At 46.7% G+C, this 26,868-nt stretch overlaps 1 protein-coding gene across 8 annotated transcripts in view; it reads left to right on the forward strand.

The window, feature by feature from the left end:
- Window positions 1-26,868, forward strand: part of LOC119395653 (solute carrier family 41 member 3) — a 488,970-nt gene that overhangs the window by 415,576 nt on the left and 46,526 nt on the right. For all 8 annotated transcript variants that reach the window (XM_037662639.2, XM_037662644.2, XM_037662635.2 and 5 more), the window contains one exon: window positions 10,865-11,180. In XM_037662639.2, coding sequence (XP_037518567.1) covers window positions 10,865-11,180 — 316 coding nt within the window. The remainder of the gene's footprint in view (window positions 1-10,864; window positions 11,181-26,868) is intronic.

Consider the following 26,868-nt stretch of genomic DNA (forward strand, 5'->3'; position numbering starts at 1 on the left):
GTCTGAGTTCATCGCTTTCGTTCGTTCCGACTACCTGAATCGGTAAGTAACGCGGCGCATGCACGCAGCGACTACAGTAATGATTACTCGCTGTCTTCTCGCATTGTGAAAGTCCAGTTACGGTTGTAGGTGAAACAACTTTGTGTTTTGATTCCCCGTGTTCGTGAGACCTACCCGTCGTTGTTGAACGTTCACATTCGCGTTATACCGTTAGCATTTTGCGCGGTTGGTTGAATTCAACTGAACTCGGCCCATTGTCAGAAGTTCGGCGCCTGCATTTCAAGCGTCAGGAAGGCTGCTTTATCACGCCGGAACGGACGTCTGTGCATTTTCAGCAAGCTTTGACATCGTTCTGCAGGTTTCCTTTGTTTTTGTCACTTTATTAGGGTGATATATATTTAAGCCGCTAAATATAACTGGCACTTAATACATGCTTTGCAATTGCAACCTTGAAGTAACCACCTTCTGACTTTGTGCGATTTTCTAGCCGCGTTCGCGCAGCAGGTTTTATACGCCTGTCAAGTCGATATCATAAAAAGACACTGCAAGCATGACGCGAGAGCCCGAAAAAACGAGGCGAGCAGTTCATCTTGCTTCACAGTGGTTAAAGCTCAGCTAGCTGCCTCGCGTCTTAATCGGCGGGTGATTCTCCAGCGGCACGGAGGACTTGACTCTAACCTTCTCAGGAAGCAGTGTCATGGCCGTATAATCTTTTTTTCGCACGCCGCAAACGTTTGTTCACGAAAGTACACGGCTGCTACTGTAAGCATGCCATATCAAAACAACAATCATATCATTCGTAGTCCACGCCGCAGAACATCGATAGCGTGTACGGCTTCATTTCGGAGCGCATGTGGACCATTATTCATTTTTAACATGACAGAATGAGACTTACCTCGAGGTATACGTCCTACACGGTGTAATCGCGACTTGGGAAATGCATTTCGCTTTGAGTCGGGCGTCGTTGTCGTCGATCATCTGCTCTTCACCGTTAACGTGATTGACGAGCCTTTCTCATTTTATCAAGTTCGCTTTTCGGAAGTGCCAGTCAAGCTTGAAAATCCTTTTGAAGCCGCACTGCAAGCGGTACATTGTGAGACGCCGCAAGTGCACCGCGAGAGCTCTGCACGTGCACGGAAGCGAGCGGCAACGCGGTGGAGAGAAGGGAAAACGCGCGCTGCTGACACCCCAGTTTCTCTTTTTCTGCCAGAGATGGCGCTGCCTGTCAAGAGCAGCAGCGCCGCTAAGCGTTGCTTGGGAAGCCTATATGCAAGTAAAACAGGGTGAGCTTCAGCTGATTATGCCAGACGATAACATTTAACTAACCTACGTGGCTACAGAAAGCCTCGCGAAGCTGATAGTATGTGTACGCTGTGAGCTATAGTATTGAAAGTGCGAGTTGCCACGTATTTTCACGAAAACTTCGCGTCTCGCAAGAACGAATCAGATTTCCTGTGTCACGGAGGACCCGGTTTGTTCACTGATGCAGGGAACATGCAAAGTCGTAGTGTTCTTTTCTTGCCAACGCGTTAACACTGAGGCTAGCACAGCTGAACAAGGGAGCGACTGCGTATGCTGCCATTTTGTCGTCTACTAACCCTCCTCGAGAGGACGCTCCTGAATTCCGCTTGGCGGCGCGACAGTCTATGGGCATTGCGAATAGGAAACCCCCTCCGCTCAGCACACTAGCCAGTATATTGTAGGCACTATAGCGTCGGACTGCGTTCGGCCTGCCAGGCATTGACAAAGAAAGCCCGGGCGGAATCGCTTGTAGCCACACAGAGCTTGAAGAAAGTCGCGGAATCCGCCATGAGAAACTGCACGGACATGCTTTTCGTGGAAGTGGACTGTAGCAGGTGGATTGCTTGCTGGCACCTGCGCCTTTTCTTGCCGAAAAGACAGGCCACCCGAAGAGAAAGCGCAAGGGCTGGTTTAGTCCATACCATGTGCTGATCGGGACGCTTCGTACGTGGGGGAAACAAAGACTTTCCCCGAGAGGCTGCGACAACATAAAAACGACGTCCGCAAGTTCGAGTGACAGAGTACACTCGCCGAGCAGAGCGTGGTGAACGAACACCGCATCGAATTTGACAACTTCCGCATCGTCGACTTAGAGCCCAATTACTATAAGCGGCTTTTTGTGGAATCCTGGCCCATCCAGGTGATAGCCGGTAACGTCAGCTGGTCTACAGGTGCGCTGTCGATCGAGAGTCTGCCTCAACGGAATCCTTTACATCCTGCCGTGACCGCACGGCAGGAAGAAAACCCTGAAAAAAAGAATGCGAGTGGGACGCGAAACGTCGGATTTTTCTTGTTACGCAAAAAAAAAAAAGCTTTTTACCTTGGTTGGCGTGCCTCTGTTTCAACTAAAGCCCAATAATACCGCTGTCACACGAACAGCCTTAACCGCGGTTACCGCGGTTAAGCAAACTACGGTTACGGGCTGACCACGGTTACAGGTAGCTACACGGCAGACATAACCGCAGTTAGACTCCTAACCGTGGTTATCGCAAACGAGTGATTCCACGAGAGATCGACACGGATTCGCAAATGGATATTTTAGATTTGATTGGGTATTTTACATCTTGTGCACATACCACCTAACAGCCAGGAGAGGAACTTAGTTTTCTTATTAACTGCATAATTTACGAGGGAGAAAATGTCGAACATATGGAGGGACCACTTTCATTACCTGTCGTTCTCGAAAGTTCACGGCGATGTAAAACACAAATATTGCCGTTAAGAAGAAGTAATTTTGTGTATGAAATGTGTGCGCAACAAAGAGTAAAGTAACGCTGTTTGAAACTTGTAGAGCGAAGGAAACTATTTTATTTAAATGTCTAGATATGCGAAATTTTATTATAGCTGCTACAAAGTTAAGCCTTATCAACTTTTTCAAAATAAGTTTTGCTTCTTTCTATCCGCAACTGCAGCTAAGTTTCGCGAGCGAGGCTGATCTTGGACACCTTCACATAAACGCTCGCAATTTTTGCGGTAATTAAACAGGTTAAAGTGAACAAAAAATGATTATGCACAGATATTTTTTTCCGTGACTAGGCCATGAAGCATTTATTTACTACTACAAAATTTGCGCATCTACTTTGCTACTAGAAACACGCCGTTAGAATTACTGCAAATTTCTTGAGAGTTCAGTCATGATTTCTTTGCGGATAGCGTTGATGATTAAATCTCATATTGTGTATAATCTCTCATTGAAAAAAATGACTTCACCATGTGCCAGAATCAGAAGCCATCACACGTAACTCTACATGCAACTTTAAGCCACTATAACATTCCTAAGGTCTGGTACATTTGTGCACATAATCCAACCCAGACTAGACGCCTGAGCTTTGGGCGCGAGCCTTATACCCGTGCCACACGGGCGTTTCGAAGGCCATTGAACCGATGGTCCATTGACTCAACGGGCATGCACGCGCTGCCACACGGCCACTTTCGAAGGCTATTGAGTCAGTGGCTCATCGAGTCGACGGAGCACTCCACAACTCCATTGAAATTTCGACGGCCATCGAATGACGGAAGCGGAAACAGCGTCACCGCGCCCTCTCGTTCCCAGTGTGCTCATACCCATGATTAGAAAAGGAAAAATTTAACGAGTATGCATTAAAAGTAGCGTGCATGGGCGTTATAACTTATTTACTAAAGTATTTGTGTCATTTGGAATGTAGGAATTGCGCATGCTCGCGATAACAGCAGCAGCTCATCCTCGATGGCGTCGGCTTCCTCTTTCGCCGCTTCGATCCCAGCATCAAGCTGCATGATCACAGCCATGTAGAACACCATAGCGGCCTTGTCATCTGTTTCGCGGTCACTCATGACGGCGGAACAAGCACGTAATGAAACGAAATGTGTACACGCAACCGCAAAACCAGGCAAAACGGCAAAACTACGTGGCAAACCCGGGAAAGCGGCAGGACGGGTAAAGCGGTTGCAACGTAGCCACAGTTTCGTTGTTCAACAAACTTATAACCACCTCTGCTTATAACTAATAATGCACCTATAATTATGTATAAACATCTTTTTTTTATATTTTAGAACAAAACAACGCACAAATGTGTGCTTTTAAGTGGATTTATTTTAGTTGACTTACGACGACATGAAAACGAAAATAAGATTAGCAGCGCCACAAAATTTTTGCGACAAACACCTGAATCACTCAACGGCCGTTGAAAACCGTCGTGTGGCAACGCGAGAACCCCATCGAGTTCGATGGAGTTGTAGCGTTTCGATGGCCATTGACTCAATGGCCTTTCAAACATGCCCGTGTGTCACAGGTATTAGCCAGTCCCACCCTCGAAGACCTGCGCCAGCTGATAGCGAGGGCTGTCGACGCGGCGAAAGCCTATGCTTTCCTGGAAGGGGAAGACCACGCCGAAGACGACACTTAAATATTACCGAATTAAATGTGTTTATTCTCTCTCCTTAAATCAGCATTTTGGGTGTAATTGTTGTTTCGGTTAGAAGATTTATGTCAAACATAAATTTGAGGTTTAGAAAACTCTTATTGTGGGTTCCTGCAGCAAAGACACGTTGATTAAAATTTGATTGCGGAGTAACGGCACAGGTAACATCCGTTACTTTTTTTTGGTAACGGTAACGGTAACGCGTTACATTTTTTGTAGGTAACGTAGGGCGGTAACGCGTTCCTTTTTTTATAATGTAACGAGTAACGTGTTTAGTTACCTTATTTTTTCAGTAACGCCTACAACACTGCTTCTTGCTCACGCTAAAAAGCCAGTCGAAATGCTTTACCAATAAGCCTACATAGCCATGGGCGTCGGCCGGCGGTGCAAAAGGGGCACAGGCATCCCTCAAGCCACACCAGAACCCCCCCCCCACCCAAGCCACGTGTGATGCAATACGGGTTTGTATCCCCCCCCCCCTCTTCCCGAGACAAAATACTGCCGACGCCCATGTACATAGCTACTCTATAGGCAAATGAGAGTGGGTTCAATTTCTTTCAAGATCTGGTGAGAAATATTAGCGCAGAACAAAATGTCGCGGGCGACCGGCAAAACAACATGGTTGATTTCTTCGTCATAATAATCGGAATAACACGACAGTAAAGCGTGCCCTTACAGAAGTAACTGAATGTTTACTGTACATTAATATAAGAGAGTTTGCGCAATGTATGTTGATGTCTGGCAGCTATAGCACCGTTTAACGTGGATGCACCCACTTTGATGATTGGTGGTACACTGTAAACGAAAATTAGCCGAGATGGGAGCTTTTCCAGCATATGAGCCCCTAAAACCCCCATGCCTCAATCATTTACTCCGTGGTAGCGGGGTGAAGTCGGCACATGTCGTCGTAAAACGCCCCTTGCTTAATGAGGGAGTTTATGAACGACATGACCTTGTTAAACTCCCCACGGAGTTTTAGATTACGTGGTTAGAAACTCCCTATGGGAGGTTTAAAAAGTATTTTTGTCGTGACGTGCGTGTCACGTGGTCAGAAACTCCATATGGGAGTTTTAGAAACCATTTTTGGTCGTGATGTGCGTGCGTGTGAATGTGCGTGTGTGTACGGGCATCTGTTTGCAGCGACGATTTTCAGCGAGGATTTGCAACGGCCGGTTGGTTTGTGTAGACGTGTAGGACTATTTTCTCCACTGAACCGTTCTGGTCAGAGACAAGTTCAACTCGCGCCAGCGTCCGACCGCGAACACATCGAGCTGGCTGTCCTGTGTTTATTCTCCCGTCAAGCGGCAATGCCCATGCACACGAGTGCAAGCCTCCGACACGCCACGGATACCTCGCTTCAACGTGCCGAGTTACGAAGAACTGCGAAGAATAATTTCATCGATAACAAAAGTAAGCTGTTGCGATCGTCAGCGGGTTGTTTCTGGAGTTTCACCGGCTAAAACTTCGAAGCAGTAAGAAGTAGGCTTCGCTACGTCGTCGGCATCAAGCCGGCCGGCGGCCGGTGTGAGAGCTGCGCCGGCGACGCGCTCGCCCCGACCACCGGCAACGCTTGCTTCTCGGAGTGTCACCGAACCGATGTTTCACCGGCTGCAACTTCTAAGCGGTAAGAAGGCTTCGCTACGTCGTCGGTACCAAGCCGGCGGCGCGTAGCGAACTCGCACAGCCACACCGGTCTCGCCACCGGCCACCGGTGAAGCAAAGAATATGTTTCACAGAAAATAAAAGCTGCTGGAATGAGTAAGTTTAAATTGCCTCTTTGTGCCATGCAACCACCGTTGTCAAACGTATAGCGAGAAAGCGAGCGCCGATACGAGGTAGATTGAACCAACATGCGGCCGCCGCTGCACTGCGAGCAACAGGAACCGCGACTACGAGCCGTCTCGTTCGTTGTAAGTGCATCGCTCCGTAGCTTAACGCGGATAGCGGACACCTGTTTTTTTATTGTGTGTGTAAAATAACGGCGACGAAAACTGCACAGCAGCAAGCATTTTGTGATCGCGCTCCGCCGTTCGTCGTATAGCCGTGCCGTACTCCTGCGAGAGGCCTAGCGACGCCGTCGGCAACAACGTGGTATACGTGGCGTTGAATGTTAGGCGGGTTTATAGTAAAAGACGGGTGTACCTCAGTAGTATCTATAAGCCCACCACAAATATATACGTACGCCATGAATGTTTGGTGCATAATTACGCGGAAAAGGAGTGTCCCATCCGAGCTACATTGGAGGTCAAGATGTGGTGCCTATATATACTCGGTGACCAAAGTTTGGTTGTGAAGCGCAGGCGGCGAGCGGTTGTCAGTGTGAGTGTTGTGTTACTTTGCGAATGTTGTGTGCATGTTTGTGTACGTGTGATCGAGTTTGCGTGTTTCGATGCTAATTTAATTAAAGATTCTTCGGTGCATGGTGCGACAGCGAAAAGCATTTTTTTTTTTTGGTTATAAAAATTTACTCCCATACTTACCTGGAAAAGCTCCCCTATGGATGTAAACAAATACTCCCATCAGTCCACCCAAAACCTCCGTCCTTAAGGGGGGTAAATTTTTTACTCCCCTGGACGGGGTATATAAAACCCCCATCGGGGCATGCGCTAGAGGACAAGTCCATTTACTCCCATCTCGGCTTTTTTTTTGCTTACAGTGTACATCTCCATCCCGACGACTAACGTTCATTAAATGATTAAACAAACCCTTGTGGTAGCTGTAGTAGTTAATGGTGAAAGCGTAATCAGAGAACGGGGTGTGATAGCCAGAAGAGCGTCGCATATTGGACGCAGAGCTTGGTCGCCATCCCGCGGCATGTTAAAATGTGATTGAACACCACGGCCAGACCAGAGGGAAACGCAAAGCGCGTCGTGACGCCCCGGTAGCCCGGCCGCGCGCCCTCTCTCCCCATCGGGAGAGGGCGCGACGCCGCGTCAAAAAGTCACGCGTACGTGTGTTCGGGCCTTTACAGCCAGGTGAGGGAGGCGCGCGTCGCAGGGCTATTTTTGGTTTGGATTAGCGTGATGCTATGAGCGAGGCCGACGCTTTTACGGCGCATGAGCTATGGTCGCCACTTCGCGGTGTGTTAAGGCATTGACAAAATTGAACCACGGCCGGTCTGGAGGCGCGCGCTCGCTCCTTCCTTTACGGCCTGCGCACGGGGGGCTGTTGCTACCTATGGCCGCAATTTCGTGGGGGCGCTCCGAGCCAACTGCTCCCCAACTCACTACCGGCCGTTGCAGAGGCTAGCGCGCGCAGGGAGTGCTCGGCTTCCGACTTAGCATGGCGCTTTCTGAAGTTACTCTATATGGTATTCATGGTACCAATGCGATAGAAACATGGTAGCAAGTATATGTGATGACACTGGTAAATTCCGCTTTAAAGAAGTGGTGGCGCAGGCCGCTCATAAGCCCGCTTCTGTTGCTCGGCAAAGCATCGACGCGGTTATAACACAACCTTGTTTTTTTTTAGGTTTCTGTAACTTCGAGAATAAGTAAGAGGATGAACATTGCATTTCGTTGAGGAAACGGTTTAATCATGGTTTAGGAAATGTTTATTTCAAATGTATGTGCCGGCCGTTGCTGTACTTGAAAATAACAAAATTGCACATTTTTTGTTGGAGGCATCTTAATTCGTGCTTTAATATTGAAACAAATACTTCAAAAAAGTGAAAGTCACTGCATAGTGGGGACGGCCACGCTGCAGACGAAGAGGAAACATAAAAAACTTTCAGAGAATCCTTTCAATGGGAAACAGAATGTTTTCCTTGGTACTACAACAATATGCGCATGGAGAACCGAAAAAAAAATCACTGCTGGTAAAACACTGTAGTGACGATCACAGTTTAAAGGAGTCAAGTCTGTCACAGCCTGATATGCTTCCGCGACGGCTTGTGAATAAAACCGGAAGGCCTGTCATTCTGATCTATTAACTTTTTTGTGTAGTTTAATAAGAAGAATCCGGAGAAACTTTTCAGAAATAATATGAGCCAGCACTCTCGCGTGACTCTTGTCCACACCTTCCGGTCAGTCCAGAAGTGGCGAATCTTCAAGGTATGGCTCAACAGTCAATTGCAGAGTCTCGAGGATTTTCGTTCGAGGAAGATATTTGATTGCTTTCTCGAAGAAGGTCACAATTTTGTCCAGCATTGATAGTAACTCCGGCTTTGGGTAGTGTAGATCATAGGCTTCTTGCTGACGGAGAAGATGGTACCAAGGACTGCTCGTTTTGTTTGTCGTCACTAGCATGGCGCATGTTTCGCAACCGACATCAGTGATGAGTTTGGCAATGTAACCATCTACATACACCAAGCCTGAATAGGCAACAGAGTTCGGTGGTTTGCGAGGAGGTTCTCGCAGAACTTCCAAGTTCCTCAATAACATCACCTTCTTCAATGTTTTCATCGCGAATGCCCATGTCTTTTGAAGGTAGCGCCTTTTGCTTGACAATGTGGGTCAAAGCAGCTGTGACGGCTCTTGCGCCTAGCGCGTCATTGCCCCCGCACATTGCCCTCAATTTTCCAAACAATGCCTCTATAGGATCACTGTTAAATTTCTTCGTGAGCACATAGTTTACTCCTTTTCTCAGAAGAAATCGGACTGTCTCCACCGTGGACTTTGTGGGGAAAAGCAGGGAAGTGTACGTCTCGTCTGTAAAGTTTCCAACGCCAGCGGCGACAGAAGAATCCTGGATGCGCTTAATTTAGCCTGAAAATTCATTTTCCAGCCACAGCAATCTAAGCACACGGGCCTCAGGCATTTTCGCTTCCACCGAATATAAGGTGGTCGGGTCTTAAAAAATATTGTTGCTAGTAGCGCTGCGTGTGCGTCTTCTATTGCCGAGTGCCGAGAAAGGCAGGCTGTCCCCACACGCACCTGTACTTCCTTCACCGCTTGCTACAACCGAAAGAAGTAATTAGCACGAGAAATTGGCCGGGCACAGCTGGTTTACAACACGAAGCGCATGCGGCGAAACGCGCTTTGGGCGGTTGGCTCGCGACGCCCTCACGCGGAGCGCGCCGTCGTGACTGTATAGAAAAAGTTCCATTGTACTCCCGGCGGCTGCTCAGGCCGTAAGGGAAGGAGCGAGCGAGCGCCCCTAGACCGGCCGTGATTGAACTTCTATTGAAAACGCGCCGAATGGGACGGACTAAAGTCCCTAGATTTTTCCCTGTTCTTTCTTAAGTACCGACAACCATTGAAGCGCCGGCGACGAATCTCATTGGCTAACCTCGTTTTCGGCAGCCATGTTCTTCCTCTTTTCCAGCACCTGGTGAAAGGCGTCCCCCATTCACTAATGACAGGGGGTTGACGGGAGGAGAAAGGCGCGTCGCGGTAGCATATTGTCCGCTGAAAGGTGCGTGGCTAACAGGGGCGTAGCCAAGGGGGGGGGGGGGGGGGTTGGGGGGGTTCAAACCCCCCCGAAATTTTTCAGTTTTGCTTGCGTATATAGGCACGCACACATACGCATATAGGCACGCACGAACATACATAAAGTGTGGTTGAACCCCCCCCCCCCGAAAAAAATTTCTGGCTACGCCCCTGGTGGCTAATGTACTTAGACGCACATGGCTTTGTAAATCTTCCAAGTTAGGAAAAAATGGCGTCGGACGCCAGCTGCGCGTGAGAGAGGGCCGTGAAAGGAGGCAGTTGTCGGTACTTAAGTAAAAGCGAAAAATCTAGGGGGACGGACGTGTAACGCGTTGCAGGTGCTAATCGCGGAGGCCACAGTAATTTACCTTACCGCTCACAGAGGGCAACACCACCCCGCCGAGCGGGAGCGTGGTAGATATAGAAGGCGCGTTTGTAAAGCCTCTGGAGTCTGTGACCGTGGCGCAGTGGATAGCATGCCCGGCATCTGTTGCGGACCGAGTAGTCGTGGGTTCGATGCCCGTTGACGGAACCTTTCTTTCTTTGCCATCTGATTGTGTAAATTTTTTCGACGTCATTTCCTTGACGGAAATACGCCACTGAAGTCTTGGTGGACCCCGGCATAAAACACTTTCATGTTAAAAAGTCATTCGGACGCCTGCCACTGGCTGGTACAAAGGGCTTTGTATCCTGCGCAAAGCCTCTTGTGAGCGACTCTCCCTGCTTTCTCAGTAACCCTCTTAGTCATGCACTTTTGTTAGTTGAAGACCATTGAAGCTTGAATGAGTTTCTGAGAAAAACTCACCCATTCTGTCAGTGCCAGGGTTCCTGAGAGTATTATCGTGAAAGCTCCTCGCGTTGAGAGAAAGAAAAAGGTGCGGTGGTTTGACCACCCCGAACTATCATCACCTGTCCTCCACCTGCGCGTGACCGCAGTCACATTCTAGCGATGCAGTCTGCGAGCCCGTCATATGTGCTTACGTCGTCTGCAACATCAAACGCGTCAGCTATGAATTGCCGCACGTTTTCGGACGACTGTTCGGCTGAGCTCCCTGCTATCGTTGTGGCATGCAGGAAGGCGGCCGACGAGATGCTCTCCCTGGCAGCGAGCCACTGCCGCGTGGGCTTCGTCGAGAGCTTGCGGTCGACCAAGGAGACCGAGGTGGCCATCATCGAGCTTCCAGCGGCGGTGATGTCTGCGCACGGCGACCTTCCCGCGGCAGGGGACGTCGTGCTGCCTGGCAGTGGCGGCTCCAGCGAGCGACTCGACGTCAAGGATGAGCCCGAGAAGACGGAAAGCCTGTGCGTCACGTGTGCCCAAGTCTTCCTGCCTTTCCTCCTGGCTGGCATGGGCTCTGTGGCGGCCAGCCTTCTACTAGACCACGTCAAGGTGCGTGCGCGCTCTTGCTGCGATTCCAGGACTTGAGACTCGCTTCTTAAGCGGGCGCTGTTTACATGTTCGCAAGCTTGCGTGAATCAAGGCAATACGATGACTTGCATGCTTCGGGATTGTGTTTTTCTGCGAATTTCTTGGTTTCTGTGGCTACTCGCTGAGATTTCGGTTATTTGTACTAGTGTTGTCTTTTAGTCTAACAGCAGCTGATTATGTTGGTACACAAGCGATAAACGATTTGCAAAACCTGTTGAATAGCTCTTCCCTGCACTGGTGGAGCGACCCGTTCTTGCAGCGAACGCTAGGTGCAATAGCGAGTTTCAGTGTGGCGTAAAACACTTGCGTTAGCTTTAACGTGTTTCTCAACGCGAAGTCATGGTGCACTGCGTGGTACGCACTAGACCTTTAGTACAGCGGAAGGGAGTGAAAGGCTAACGCAAATGCATGTGGCGACATCTAGGTGTAAAAACCCTTAGTGCGTACAAGCCAAATTCATACGACCGCATTTCACTTTACATTGCCGCTAAAAACGTAACACTTTGCGGCTGACTTGTCATATTCTTTAACACGTGCAAATGGACGAAAAACTAGATGCAGCAGAGGCACAGACTCGATGCCGCTACAGCAGACTCTCGTTAAGCTTTCTACGAAGTTAATTGGGAGGTGTCTGGAAAACATAGCTATTTTGCCACTATTACGCAGCTCGCAAACTACCATTGCTCAAATATAATGCAAGTGCAAGAATTAGTGGTGCATTTATGAGCTGAATAGTGCAGGCGCACGACTGCATCGGTACGAAGCGGTACGCCCTGTATTCGATAAGCCCGCCATGCCTGTATACGTGCCACTCCTTGTACGCGGGTTCGCGTTGTACGCTAAATTCCGAAGGTAGCGTAGGCACATACGTGCTGCAGCTACGTTAGCGTTCTACTACGCATGCGCAGTGTGGGCCACGCGGCGCTAAATCCTTGCGTTTGTTGCTGCCTTCCTACTAACACTCTCCTGCTGGTGCGTGTTCGGCTCCTAGAGATGACCGACTTGGAGATAGGTGTCTTTGTAAATATTCTGTTGACAATTTTAGCCCCTTTAGACGATTCACGTGATCAGTGTGCTTATGACTCGCAGCAGAGGCCCTCACAGAAGCCGCAGAACTGAGACGCTACGCTGCTGTTATGGTGGCCTAGCTGCACTTAAGCCTGCGGTACCACGGCCGCCTTGTCGCGAGTCGTTCTTACTCTCCAGGCGACGCCACGCAGTCCTACTTGGGCAAATAGAAATAATATCTGGTCTCCAAAGACACAGCATGCTGCGGTGCAAAAATTGGCGCCTTTATCTTACCTCAAACAACGTGCCAGAGGTGCCCTTCTTCTGGTTCTTCGAAAGTTGTGACTACTGTTGAGATGGAGAGAAAGGAGGGGCTTAGAGGTAAAAAAGCAAGCTTGCGTGACGCAAGCCATCAGCAAGATTTCTTTTTTTTTTTTTTTTGGCATTCTGCAAAAGTATTTTTTATAGCTATAAGCTTCAACGGGCGGCTATAGCTGCGTGCCTCAGAAACCGGTTGTTTGCTTATATAGACAGATAGGTAAATAAAGGAGGAGAAAGGAAAATAGTTGCTGAACGCCAGTATAATGCAAAATCTCCCCAGCGGTCAAAGCAATGGAGCGCCCGCTCTCAATGCCAGTGACTGGACTCGATTCCCACAGGATTTTGTGATGGGGAGAGTGATTCGCCCACCTGGCGCTCAGCTGGGTGACGATAATTTCGAGAGGCTAGCCTGCCCTTTCCTCTCTCTTGTACTCACGGGGAAGTTTGGGGGACAATAAAAGGCAGGGGTGGACATTGAGATAAGCTACCGGGTCGAATTGGGTGAGTAAAGCCGAAACGCATCAATAAAAGAAAGACAGGTAATGCGGAAAAAATCAGGTGGGGGTGCACACCGCCGAGTCGTCGTTCACGGTGCAGATGAGCAGCGCAAAGCAGTGAATTGCGAAAACACAGGGACTGAGGAAGCGGAAGAATGGCGAACACGAGCGCAGACTAGCAACTAGCGCTGAGTCATGCATTTCACAAGTAAACAGGAGCTAAAAATAATAATTTCACGGTGATAAGAGCGGTTTTTATGAAAAGCCTGTACTGACACTATGTTTTGAAGCTGAAAAATCTCCTGTTTACGAAGACGGCTATGAGCAAGTTCAGGATATGATCATATCTCATTTTTACATTAAATTCTATTTTCGCGTGGCGCACCCACAGAGATCGACACTGGCGTGAAGTCAGGCCACAGTGTCAATTCGGCTGACTTCACGCACCAGTATGCTTGGTTGGGATGACGTCAGCAACCAAAACATGCAAAATGGCCGCATGTGCGTCACCAACGAAGTCACGGAGTGGCCATGAAAACGTCACATATTGATCGAGCACGTGACGAGGAGCTCATACCGTGTCGTTACTTCAGGGTGCAGTGTATATATATATATATATATATATATATATATATATATATATATATATATATATATATATATATATAAGGGTTATGGGAAGTATCACGCAGGCCCTGGTACTGTAGGAAGGTATTTGAGACACGACGTACGGAGCACAGTTTATTTCGACGTTTCGGCCGTGGGACCGGCCTTCGTCTAGGAATATATATATATATATATATATATATATATATATATATATATATATATATATATATATATATATATATATATATATATATATATATATATATATATATATATATATAGTAGTGCTCTTCCAGTACTATCATCATCATCATCAGCCTGTCTACGCCCACTGCAGGGCAAAGGCCTCTCCCATGTTCCGCCAATCAACCCGGTCCTGTGCTTTCTGCTGCCACGTTATACCTGCAAACTTCTTAATCTCATCTACCCACCTAATTTTCTGTCTCCCCCTCACGCGTTTGCCATCTCTTGGAATCCAGTCAGTTACCCTTAATGACCACCGGTTATCCTGCCGACGTGCTACGTGCCCGGCCCATATCCATTTCTTCTTCTTGATTTCAACTATGATGTCCTTAACCCCCGCTTGTTCCCTGACCCACTCTGCTCTCTTCCTGTCTCTTAAGGTTACACCTATCATTTTCCTTTCCATCGCTCGCTGCGTCGTCCTCAGTTTAAGTTGAACCCTCTTTGTAAGTCTCCAGGTTTCTGCTCCGTAGGTAAGTACCGGTAAGATGCAGCTGTTATATACCTTCCTCTTGAGGGATAGTGGTAGATTACCATTCATGATTTGATAATGCTTGCCGAATGAGCCCCAACCCATCATTCTTATTGTTCTAGTTATTTCACTCTATATATATATATATATATATATATATATATATATATATATATATATATATATATATATATATATATATATATATATATATATATATATATATAATGCGGGACGGCGTAGTGAAGCGCTCCGGGAATTTCGACCATATAGCGTTCTTTAACGTGCACTTCAATCTAAATATACGAGCCACAAGCATGTCAGGGTACAGTAGGAACCAAAACTAGCATTTTAAAACACGATGAAATTCATTTTTCAGGACATACTCGCACTTACCAGCACATTTTCTAGGCTCTTGAGGACTTGGTCTTTTATTTGACGCAAGAAAACAACTTAAAATGTCACTTTCAGTACTCTTTCAAAAGTACACTGAAGCGGTTTTCAATTCTTGAATTTATTGGTAATTCTGAATCTTTACCTCTCAACCCGCCACTGTGTTCTAGTGGTTAAGGTGCGCGACTGCTGACCCGCAGGTCGCGGAATCGAATCCCGGCCGCGGCGGTCGCGTTTCGATGAAGGCGAAAATGCTTGAGGCCCGTGTGCTTAGATTTAGGTGCACGTTAAAATTTACGGAGCCCTCCACTGCGGCGTCTCTCATAACCGTATGGTGCTTTTGAGACGTTAAACCCTAACAATTATTATTATATCACCTCTTATAACATACCTACGTAGATTTTTTTCGCGATATTTGATTAAACAACTGCGCTATAAGTGAGCAAACTTTGGGCGGCGGGAACGGCCAAGGCGCACGCGGAGCGTAGGAGAGGGGGACGGCAGAGAGAGAAACGTAGAGAAGTGACGTCATGGGAACGGACGCGCAAGATCGCTGCATTGGTTTGCGCCTCTGCAGCCAAGAGAAACGTCAGCAGCGGGGATTCGCATATTACTGTCCCACCGTCCTGTTCGCTCACTTCGAAGTTCTTGCGATACCGAAGTTCACCGGTAGCATTTGTGCGGCCTTAGTAACTGCCTATGCGCTCTGTCGCAGCGGGCTCACCTTGCCGAGTTGTGCGTGGCATGTGGCTGCAATAGTACCACCTACTGTTGCGATGAAGTAGCATTTCCTCGATATCAGCAAGACGGCTGCAAAGTTGGTCGCTGCTACTAAGAGCAAAATCTTGAAACCTACAAAAGCAATAATAATATCTGGGGTTTAACGTCCCAAAACCACCATATGATTATGAGAGACGCCGTAGTGGAGGGCTCCGGAAATTTCGACCACCTGGGGTTCTTTAACGTGCACCTAAATCTAAGTACACGGGCCTCAGACATTTTCGCCTCCATCGAAAATGCAGCCGCCGCGGCCGGGATTCGATCCCGCGACCTTCGGGTCAGCAGTCGAGCGCCATAACCACTAGACCACCGTGGCGGGGCCCTACAAAAGCAAGTCAGCTACGCCCGAAGTATGTCCGAAACACAGACTATTTTATTTACAAATACTGCTGTCTCAATTTCTGGGACAGCAGTATTTACCCAGTTTTATTATTCTCAGCAGTATTATTCTCAGTTTCTGAGACAGCAGAGAAGCAGTTACTACATGCGTATCCCGTCTCAATGTAGTCGCTATACTCTCGACTATGAAGTCTGCGCAACTGAACCGCGACGCGGTCCCTTCTATATTTTTGGACAACAGGAGGATACCGAGACTTGCATTCACGAAAATAATGAAAACTGAGATCTGCGGTATTGCTTGGGGTGCGGAGAGTGTTTCGGCGGGGCCTGCAACAGAGCAGGTCTGAGAAACGCTGTTACTGAAGCAGTTACTCAAGTCAAGTCCAGCGTGGTATTCGCGATGCGCACTTGTCTCTATTTTGCCAGTCCCCGGTTTTCCCGTGTCACTGGAGGGCCAGTAACATATGTAGCCGTTTCGCGGTGGGCCTTCGGCGCTCTCACTATTTTGCTCGTCTCACTTTTAGAAATGAAGAAGCGGCGGGCTCGCTTCTTTCTTCAACAAAAATTATATGCTCTTTCGAAGCAGTACTGTTAGTGTTAAAGTAAAACTTCGAAAAAGAAAATTCTAAGGAATTTGCAAAGGAACGCGCGATTCAAGCTAAGGCCATCGCAGCCCCGAGCGGTCCACGGTGCGTTAGCTCGTTGCGCCGCCAAATTTGAACAGTGTGGCTGATTACCACGCTGAATTTATCTGTTGACACCCTGATTATCGCTACTTCTGAGTGCGATGTTAGACACTTTCTTCCTCAAAACACTTATTTTGAATCGCTATCGAATGCGTTGCGGATTGCGTGCTTCGACATGGGCACTTTCCATCGGGCTTTTGCTCGATCTAAGGTCCAGTGAAACACACAGCGCGAAACTACGACGGAGACACAGGAAGGAAACACACACAGCGCTTCCTGTGTCCCCGTCGTAGTTTCGCGCTGTGTGTTTCACTATGCTACACCAACATGCCCAAATTCGCTCTAAGATCCAGTCGTTCACGATGTCAGGCTGTCGACTGCACCGTCATGTCGAATGAAATCAACCTTGCTGTACCCGTGTAGCAGCGGCATTTCTCGATCATGGTAGCAAATACCGGTCAGCGCCGGACTTCATCTACAAGGAAAGTGGCTATATGCCACAGCGATATCACACGGGCAATTTCAGTCGAGCCCGACTCCGATCGTGTTTTTCAATCAAGATCGAGAGTTGCCGCTGCTACTCGGTATAGCAGCCTTTCATACGATATAGACGGTAGCCTGTAATCACTACCGAGACCTTCGGTCACGATCTAATGTCATCGGATCAAACAATATCGCTATCCAAAGTGTCCATGTAGAGTCACCTGATGAATATAAGGCAGCCATCCAGATCGGGCTCGACCGTGATCACTGCCTGTGTGACAAGCCTGATAACAGTAAATTGGGGATTAGCCACGAATTCAAGTACTTTCAAGCTGTGCTAATCACGGGTGAAGGCTGCGTTTTGGGGCGCGCTTTCCTGTGCCGTGTTATTTATTTATTTATTTATTTATCATAGTACCCACAGCGCCCAAGGGCATTACAGTGGGGGGGAAGAATAAATTTCGATACAGAATACAGATTCCAACACTTCAACATTACAATAAACACAATTCACTGTAAACTTACATAGTAATACATGTCATATACACAATGCAACTCGGGTTCAAAGTACAGTTTTGGCCTTACACAACAGCGCGAGTACACTACTGGAGACCCAGCAGTGAACTTGAAAATGCTTCATGTGAAGTAATTTCTGCTACTTCAGGAGACAACTGATTCCACTGGCTTATCGTCCTGGGAAAAAATGACATTTTAAATGCGTCAGTCCGGCAGCTTATTTCTTTTATCTTATTGACATGATCTAGTCGCTTCGAAACGTAATCCGGTTTATGAAAGTATCGCGAGGGGACCAGTCCTGTTTGGTTATGAAATATGTTGTGAAAAAGTTTCAACCTCAAATATTCCCTTCGTTTGTGCAGAAGTTCCCAACCAAGCCTCTCTTTTGCTTTTGAAACACTGAAATTCCTGGTATAATCAGAGCAGACAAACCGAACGGCCATGTTCTGAATTCTTTCTAAATTGGACACGTCACCTGCCTTCCACGGATCCCACACAGCACAAGCGTAATCTAAGATAGATCGGACGTTAGACATGTATAGTTGAGTCTTGGCCTCAAATGGTAACTTTTTTGCATTTCTGCGCAGGAAACCTAGCACACGTCCGGCTTTAGCTGTGACGTGATTAATGTTACGGCTCCAGGAAAGGTCCGTCGTGAAGTATACACCAAGATGCTTGTGTTCGCGAACTGACAGCAGCCTAGTTGACTTTACAGCATAAAATGAGTCATGGGGGGCCTTTTTTCTAGTGAAACACATATGCACTGTTTTTTTTTTTTTTGCATTAATAAACATACGCCACTTTTCACACCATTCTAAGACGCTATCGAGGTCGTTTTGAAGAGTAGTGCAATCATGGGAGCTGTGTATAATTCTGTACAAAGCATAGTCATCGGCAAATAATTTGATATGTGATGAAATACCGGAACAAATGTCATTTATGTAGATGAGGAACAATAGCGGACCCAAGACTGACCCTTGGGGCACGCCAGAGGACACATCAACTTCCCGGGATGTCTTACCATTGATAACGACCTTCTGCCTTCTCAAATTTAAATACTCGTTTATCCAGTTAACAACAGTGTCGTTCACATTATACATTTTTAGTTTTTCAATTAATAAAGAGTGGGGTACAACGTCAAAGGCTTTCTTAAAATCTAGGAACAAGCAGTCAACAGAGAAACCCTTATCTAAAGCACCGGATAAGTCGTGTGCCAATTCAAGTAATTGTGTTGTACAGGAAAAACGACTACGAAAGCCGTGCTTCTGAGGATTAAGTAAGGAATGCGTGTTCATATGAGTCATAACATTGGTAAATAGAACATGTTCAAGTACGTTGCATGCAACACTTGTAAGTGAAATGGGCCTATAATTTAAAACAGTACTTCGCGGTCCACTCTTGTGGACAGGCACTACATTAGCAAGTCTCCAGTCATCGGGTAATGAAGATTCTTCTAAAGACTTAGTGAAAATGACGCACAAGTATTTAGATAGTTGGCGCGGGCATAAAGAAAGCAATGCAGGTGACAAACCATCGGGCCCAGTGGCTTTAGAGGCATTCATGGATTTGATAATGGTCTCTATTCCATGCTGGTCAATCACAATATCGCTCATTTGTTCCGCCACCGCCTCAGTGGGCCGTACGAAAGAGTCAGACATGTTAACTCGAGGGGTGTACACTGAACTGAAAAATGAGATAAAGCATTCAGCTTTTTCGACATCATTATGGATAGTGGAGCCGTTGCTTTCAAGGGCTGGAATCGATAAGATATCTTTGCTGTTTGTCTTAAAGAATTTCCACAGTTCCTTGGGGCGTTTCTTTATGCGCAGGTGAAATGTATGAAAGAATTTATCTTTAGCTATTTTGAGAGCCGCTTTCATATCTACGGTTTCTTGCTTGAGTTCATCTCTAATACGTAACCAAGGGTTCTTCTTATAAGCAGAGTAAACACGCGCACGCTGCCTGGCCCTACGCTTCACGTCACGTGAATACCATGGTTTACTTCTGCTGCGCCTGGCAGTGAGAACCCATGATGGCACATGCTTTTCGCGCAGTTCCAGCATTTTTCCTTTAAATGCTGGAACGATGGCGGCGTGCATGTTCCGTCATCGCTTGTAGACTGGCTCGAGCAAGTACTGCATCGAGCTCATTGCGACAGCCACAAGTCGCCATATGAACAACCACGTGCTTATTTCTAACTGCTCATCACCTGCCGCTATGAGCAGTCGGCGACCTCCCCGATGACGTCAGGAAGCTTCGACCAACCATAGCGGCGAAGAGATTCGCGGCGGCGCCCGAGGCACGCGCTGTGCGTTTTTGCCAAAGTACAGTTGTTCGCGCTAGATCTTTTTTTTCAGATTTTAGACGCGATTTTCGAGCTAGCCGCACAAAATTCTATAACGTGACACCAAAACCTCTATTTGTTTTTCGAAAAATGCTTCAGTGTCCCTTTAATTCTAACTAGATTTATTTGTGTTCCTTTCTAATATATGATTGATTCAAGAGCTATCTTTGAAACATTTATACCTATTGGCCGGAGTGTAATAAACGTATTAATAAGGCACGATTCTCTACATTTAATGCCTCTTGGGGACCGGAAGTTTGACAGAAGAGTGTAAAGTTGGAGCTCGTCGAAGTTGTTACCTGCCACAATAAAATACTGTACAACAGCTTTCGGTAATTTCTCCGCCGTGTCCGCTCAATGCCCGTTTAATCTAATATCACGTAAACTCGCCGCAAATCAAACTACAGACGGCACTTAATAAAATGATCTGGCTACATTACATAAATGGAAATTCCTAGAGGTTAGGTGCGCCTCGTGTAACCTACCACCTAGCTTATTAGTAAAACTGAACAGTATCTTAGAAAATGCCTCTTTGTCGTTAATAGCTATTTTAAAAGAACATTGCTGAAATCAGCTTACTTTATTAACCGACCAATTTAATAGCAAGAAACTATTTGGAGAGAAAACTGAAGAATTTACCCAATTTCTAGGACGTAGAGAAGACAAAGTGCAAATCAAAGAGCAGCACCAAAGTAGTCTTGCTGGAAATATGCCCTGAATAACTTGATGAATACAGCAGAAAGCTCCGTAAGCCCAGTCCAACACCCAGAACACAGTAGTGAGGTGGTGGACATATCAAAGAGCTTAAGCTCAGTCGAGATAGGTCCGCTCAAACGTGGCCTTATATTCTGCCCGAAAAACAATGCAGTGAATGAGTACGAGCTACACAAAGGTATAACTGAGTTTTCAAGACGTTTACGCATCAAGTAATTCCATTTTGATAAGGCAGATACTGAATACGTAAACAACGAGGCTCTACGACCTCCAAGCAGTTGGACACCAGATACAGAACAATGAACTTAGCTTATGCAGAGCACGACGTCTTGAAACAACTCGCAAGCAAAAAGGACGCTGTTATAAAACCTGCGGACAAGAGCGGTATTACATTAATCTGATATGTGGAAAAATATAGAAACGAGGCTATCAGGCAAGCCACAAACAACATCCATTATCGAAAATTAACCTCCGACGCAGCTCATGAATGTAGCAGTAAGAACATGTAACGTATACGGTAGCGGATTTTCTGGCCAGGTAAATAATCACACATTTTGAGCACCTCTTCGTGATGCCTAAAAATAAGCAAGCGGGCCGCTTTTACGTCCTTCCGAAGATTCATAGATGAAATAATTACCGTACGAATCGCAGGCACACCTCTAGCATTCAACAAGAACACGTGTACTGAGGCTTTAGCAAAATTTCTAAATCGTCATTTATCTAACATACAGTCCCCTCTTCAATCGTTTGTTCAAGATGCATCTCATTTCCTTCCAATTATAGATTCCATTAACGAAACACAAACACTCGCATCAGGCCATTCCGGTAACATTTGATGTCGGCTCATTGTATACCAATATACCTGTCACTGAAGGGACTGAAGCGCTCTCAAAGTCACTCATATAAAACAAGTGAACACATAATGCTGGAGTTTAGCTCCCGTTACTAAAATTAGTCCTCAAGCTTTATTATTTTCAATTTTATTTGTCCTACTACCTATAAATTTATTCTACTAGTATGGGAACCGCTTTTGCACCAACGCATGCCATCATTTTTATGGGGCAATTAGAATCAGAGCCTTTGAACTCATCTCCCCTAAAGCCTTGCACATACCTCCGCTACATAGACGACATCGGAACATGGCATAAGTTCATTAAACACACTCATTGACCATTTTAACAAGTTTAACCCTAACATTAAATTTACCACGCACTATTCTTCCAGCGAAATGAACTTCCAAGACACGACGTTATCTATTGAAACAGGAAAATTAAAGACGACGCTCTACAGAAAACAACACCTAGATTACACAAGTCATCACCCGCGACACTGCGAACAAGGGATATTTGCCAGACAGGAGAGGCGTATTAAAAAGATGTGTAGCGACGGTGGTAACTACGTTCACCACTTGAGCTTGTTACGCAGTTTAGGTTGGAAGAAATTGCCCGCACGACGCTCTAAACAATACTCACAGCGGCAAGAGAGTGCTAGCAACTCTCTTCGCAAGAGTAAACGCTTGTCCCCTTTTCTGCTGGGAGCTAACTCTCTGCGGCAGAGTAGGCACACTCTCTCGACATAGTTGTCGTACTCTAGCTGAACGAAAGTGAACAAGCTCCCTCGCCAGGGTAAAATCACGCTTCTGAAATGGAGTGCAGACACTCCCGGCTGGAATTACGCTACTCCCTGACAAGAGTTTTACAAAGCTGGTTGGTGTAGTGTCGGCACGAGGCGCGACTGAGGACGACGAATGCACTCAACCCATGCCACGCAAGAACTACCTTATTTCGGCATGCACTCGCGTGTTTATACAGTAGGAGGTGGCACCATCTCTTGACTACAAATGCACACAACTAGAGTTGCCTAGTGTCGACCTTCGACAATACAGTTGGGCTAGACTGCATGAACTCCCTCCAAGAATAGAATCACTCTTGCTCCTAGGAGTGACGTCTAAAAAACGAAAACAAAAAGGAAACCGTTGTGCGTTTTCTACAATGTGAACCTTGCTGAGAATTCTTGAGGCTTACCTCACATACACAGAACTCACATCCGCCCACTCAATACCACTCGAATACTGAATATGCATGTATACTGCTAGCGCTACAGACAACCATTCAAGCGGTAGCCGGTATATATATATCCATGGTGTATTGCCCCCCTTTCAGTGCAGGTGGGAACAGCTCTACTGTGCGTATTTAAACAGCAAATATACACTGAACATCTGTAAGTATCTGGTGATTCTTAGGGATACTGTTGGCACATCGACCTTTTAATATAAAACTGCCTAATATTTAACGCAGTTTTCATTAGTAAATTCCAAATATCAGCTGGGGCTCTATTATATCGGCTCAGTGCAGTACAGCCACCCATGCACAGGTCTGCCACGCGCTTAGAGATACACTTGCGGCGATCTTTTACCAGGGCTGGCTGATGAATACCTTAAGGCTTACGACATTACGATCTGGCGTCCGATCCGACATGCGGTGCCGCGGCAGCCGTGGCGTGTACGCTAGAAAAACAACGCCGGTCGACATAACCACAACGCAAACGCATCTCTGGCGATTCTCGCACTTTCGTTTACCTCAACTGCATTTTAATGTAACAGTGAAAAGCTTTCGACGCTAAAACGCGCATTCGTCAACCTTCGCGAGCCACTTGCGCCGTGATCGGTCGCACTCAATATGACCCGTACGACTCTCAGTGAAGGTAGGCCTAGCGCACCGGCCGAGTCCGTGTGTACAGTAAGGTCCACTGTTAAAGCGAACACTCGCACGAGCACCTTTCATTTTGCTGGCCCTCTAACTCCAAGTGGATGTGAAAACGTTGTTCGTGCACGGTACTGGTCTGTCAAAGGGAGTCGGAACAGTTAAGCACCAGTAGTCTTATGCAAATCTAAGTCACTGTGCTGTTGCAAGAGAGCGATATCCTGACATGCCCTCAAGGCAAGTGTTCCCTTTAACAGTGGACCCGTCTGTACATGCTGTCGGCGCTTCTGGGTTTAAGGATACGCAATTCCGACGAGTAAGAATGAGTGTACAGTAGAGCTTTGGTATCGGTTAACCTGAATGAACTATTTTTCTCTTGCGTACGGTGTCCGTACAAGAAGCGATGGGCATCGTTGCGACGCGCTTTAAGCAAACGGATCCCGGCTGCCACCGAAAGCCGCCGGGCGCACTCGCCGGCACTTTGCTGACACAGACTTGTCAATTAGTACGCCTTGTTGAACCAACATGACGGCATACTTTCTTTCACGTTCAATGTGGTTGTCGCCGATAGATTATGTAGTTTCAGTTATCAATAGAGATGTAAATCAGTACACTGACACGGCCGCTGTATGGTGTATCGTCGATTGCGCGAGAAAATACGCGTTATTCAATGTCATTCGTGGTCGACAGCTGTTTTTGTGTTATGAAGACGCGAACTTTACTTGGAAAGGAAGATCGCGTCTATTTTGAAAATGCGACCCGTAAAGATGAATCCGAGCGGCGAGCTCTGTCTCGACTGGTATTTTTACGTCGAGAGCGATGCGTTGGGGAAGTCGGCTGAGAATGTGAAGGTGACAGGTACGATTGCTCCTCACATTTTTTTTTTCTTTTGATTGCAATGATGCTTTTATTGTATACCTTATTCCAGTGGCGATTAGTTTGTGTCGTAAACTGTTTTCACGATGCGTTACAAGTTGCCGCTGTTCGGGGCTTCGAAGCTGCCTCTGTTGGCGTTTCAGAAACCAAAGGTTGACGGCCACAAAAACTTTTTTTTTTGTTGTCACTGAAAGCTATCCTAAAAGCTATCCACAGACAGATTTTCTCGCTCGCTGTGCTTCTGCAGCTGCAGTTCCAGTGAAAGTGCGTAGGCTGAGGGTCAACCATGAGGCGCGACAATACCAGACCGGCTTCGAAAAAAACAAAATAAAAACACTTGTGGTGTTCGCATACCTATACTGGAACTGGAAGCGCCATTCATCGGCGGACAAAAGCTGCCGAAGCAGGGGCAGCTTGAGGTCACATGGCAATATACTATCAAACGGTGGTTAAAAATCACGCGACAGAAAACTCCCCACGTAGTAAAATTGGATTGTGATATCCTTTTACTACGTTCCTCAGAGGTGGTGCTAAACTATGTTATGTACCACCTTTACTCCAACATGAGGTAGTCATTTTAGGAGCGAGGGAGTTTTCAGAGGTAATGAGCCGCAAAAACTCCAATGTAGGCTAACGTTTGCTTACAGTGTGTGAGTGAAGGTCTACAACAGAGCATGTAAATTAAATAGAAAATCAGTGCTGGCTAGAAGAGCCCCTAAAGCGCAGCTCAACTAGCCAACAGCATTAATAACGAAATATTCATGTGTACTCCCAAACATAAATAATATCACCTTCAAGTATTATCCAATATTAGCAAGCAACAAGCGCCTTAGAAAAGCGTTTCCCGAAGTATACCGCGCGTCGTGTATCGCCGCAATAGGAACTTTAAAGGGGTACTGACACCCTTTTTCGAAGCGAGTTTACTCTGCCATACAAATCTCCTGTATGCAGAGACGGCTGTGAGCAAGTGTGAAGCTCAGCAAATGCTGATCACATGTTTTATTTTGATATTAAAGTCAATTTTTCCATGGTGCATTTACTGACATCGACACTAGCTTGACGTCAGGCTACAGTACAAATTCTGGTAACTTCACGCAGCAGTCTGGCTAGTTGTGATGACGTTAGGTATCAAAACTTCTAATATGGCCGCTCGTGCGTCATCAAAACTTCCAAAATGGCCGCTTGTGCGTCACAAACGGAGCCACGGGGCGAAGCAGCCGTAGAAACGCCACTATATACTGTGCGAGCACATGACGAGAAGCTCATACCGTGTTGTGACGTCAGGGTACAGTGGGAACTGAAACTAGCTTTTAAAACAGACTGTAATTACTTCTTCAGGGCGCACTCGCGCTTAGCACTACCTTTTCTAGGCTCTTGAGGGCTTGACCTTTCGTTTGACGCAAAAAAAAACGGCAACTGAAAATATTCGTGTCAGTACCCCTTTAAGGACATGTTAGTGCGGGCAAAAGTAGACGCTAATTCTACCGCCCACATAACAGCTTGGTCTAGTCCAAGATGTAAAATTTGCAAACACCTTCAAAATCACGTTAGCGTTAAAAGTACCGGAAATGGTTACGTTGATCATATAAAATCTACTTTTAACTACATGAGTGTAGTCATTTGGCAAGGAGCAGGAACATAATTTTCACTCGATAGTCTTTTTCATGCCCAGTATTGACTGCACTAGTTCAAACGCCATCTACATGCTGGAATGTTCACGTTGTCGCAGACAGTACACTAAATAGAACAGCCGGTCAGTATTAAATTAAACGGGCATCGCGCGTACACGGCGAAGAAATTACCGAAAGCAGTGGCACTGCATTTTAATGTTGCAGGTGACAACTTTGATGAGCTCAAACTTTGCATCCTTCAGTCAAACTTCCGGTCCGTAAGGGACAGAAAACACAGAGTCGTGCCTTATTCACAAGTTTAATACACCCCAGCCAGCGGGTATAAAAGTTTGAAAGGCAGCTCTTGAATTGATCTGACATACCAGGTAAAAAACAAAAACAAGTGAAACTTTAGCCTTTTTATTTAGGAATTTGTAACCGTTCTTATCACCGTGAAAATATAATTTTTGGCTGCTGCTTACTCATGAAATGCATGGCTCAGCGCATCCAGTTGCTAGTAAGCGCTCGTGTTCGTCATTCTACCGCTTGCCCAGTCCTCTTTCCTCAGCATTTCTACAACCCTTATTCCTACACTTGATTTCTTCGCGCTGCTCATCTAGTGGCCATGAACTTAGCGGTATGCGCCCCATTTTCTACCCGAAAATACGACACAAGGCAGTGGCCCCCTTTGTTTGTTTCTTTACTGATGTGTTTCCGCTTTATTCACCCAATCCGGCACGCCAGTTCATCATCTCAGTATTCCCCGCATCTTTTCCTCCTTTATCCTCCACCGCCCGTTTCCACGCTTGCCCTTTGGTTTTGGGAGAGATTACGCAACTTACATATGTACGCGGTGAGGTAGGCGCTTGCTGCCTTGCAAAAACAAGACCACTTGTCGAAACGCTGGCTACAGCGACACCCCGTGTTATTCTCTCTGACCAATGTAAGCACGGGAAGGAGGGGCGTTCCTGGAATACGATGGCCGCCAAGGACGACAGTGATCGGCGAGCCACCAAGTTAGGAAGCACGAACGCTGCAGTTTGTCCAGGATTCTGT

This window comes from Rhipicephalus sanguineus, chromosome 6 (genome assembly GCF_013339695.2).
Source record: "Rhipicephalus sanguineus isolate Rsan-2018 chromosome 6, BIME_Rsan_1.4, whole genome shotgun sequence".
Taxonomy (NCBI): domain Eukaryota; kingdom Metazoa; phylum Arthropoda; class Arachnida; order Ixodida; family Ixodidae; genus Rhipicephalus; species Rhipicephalus sanguineus.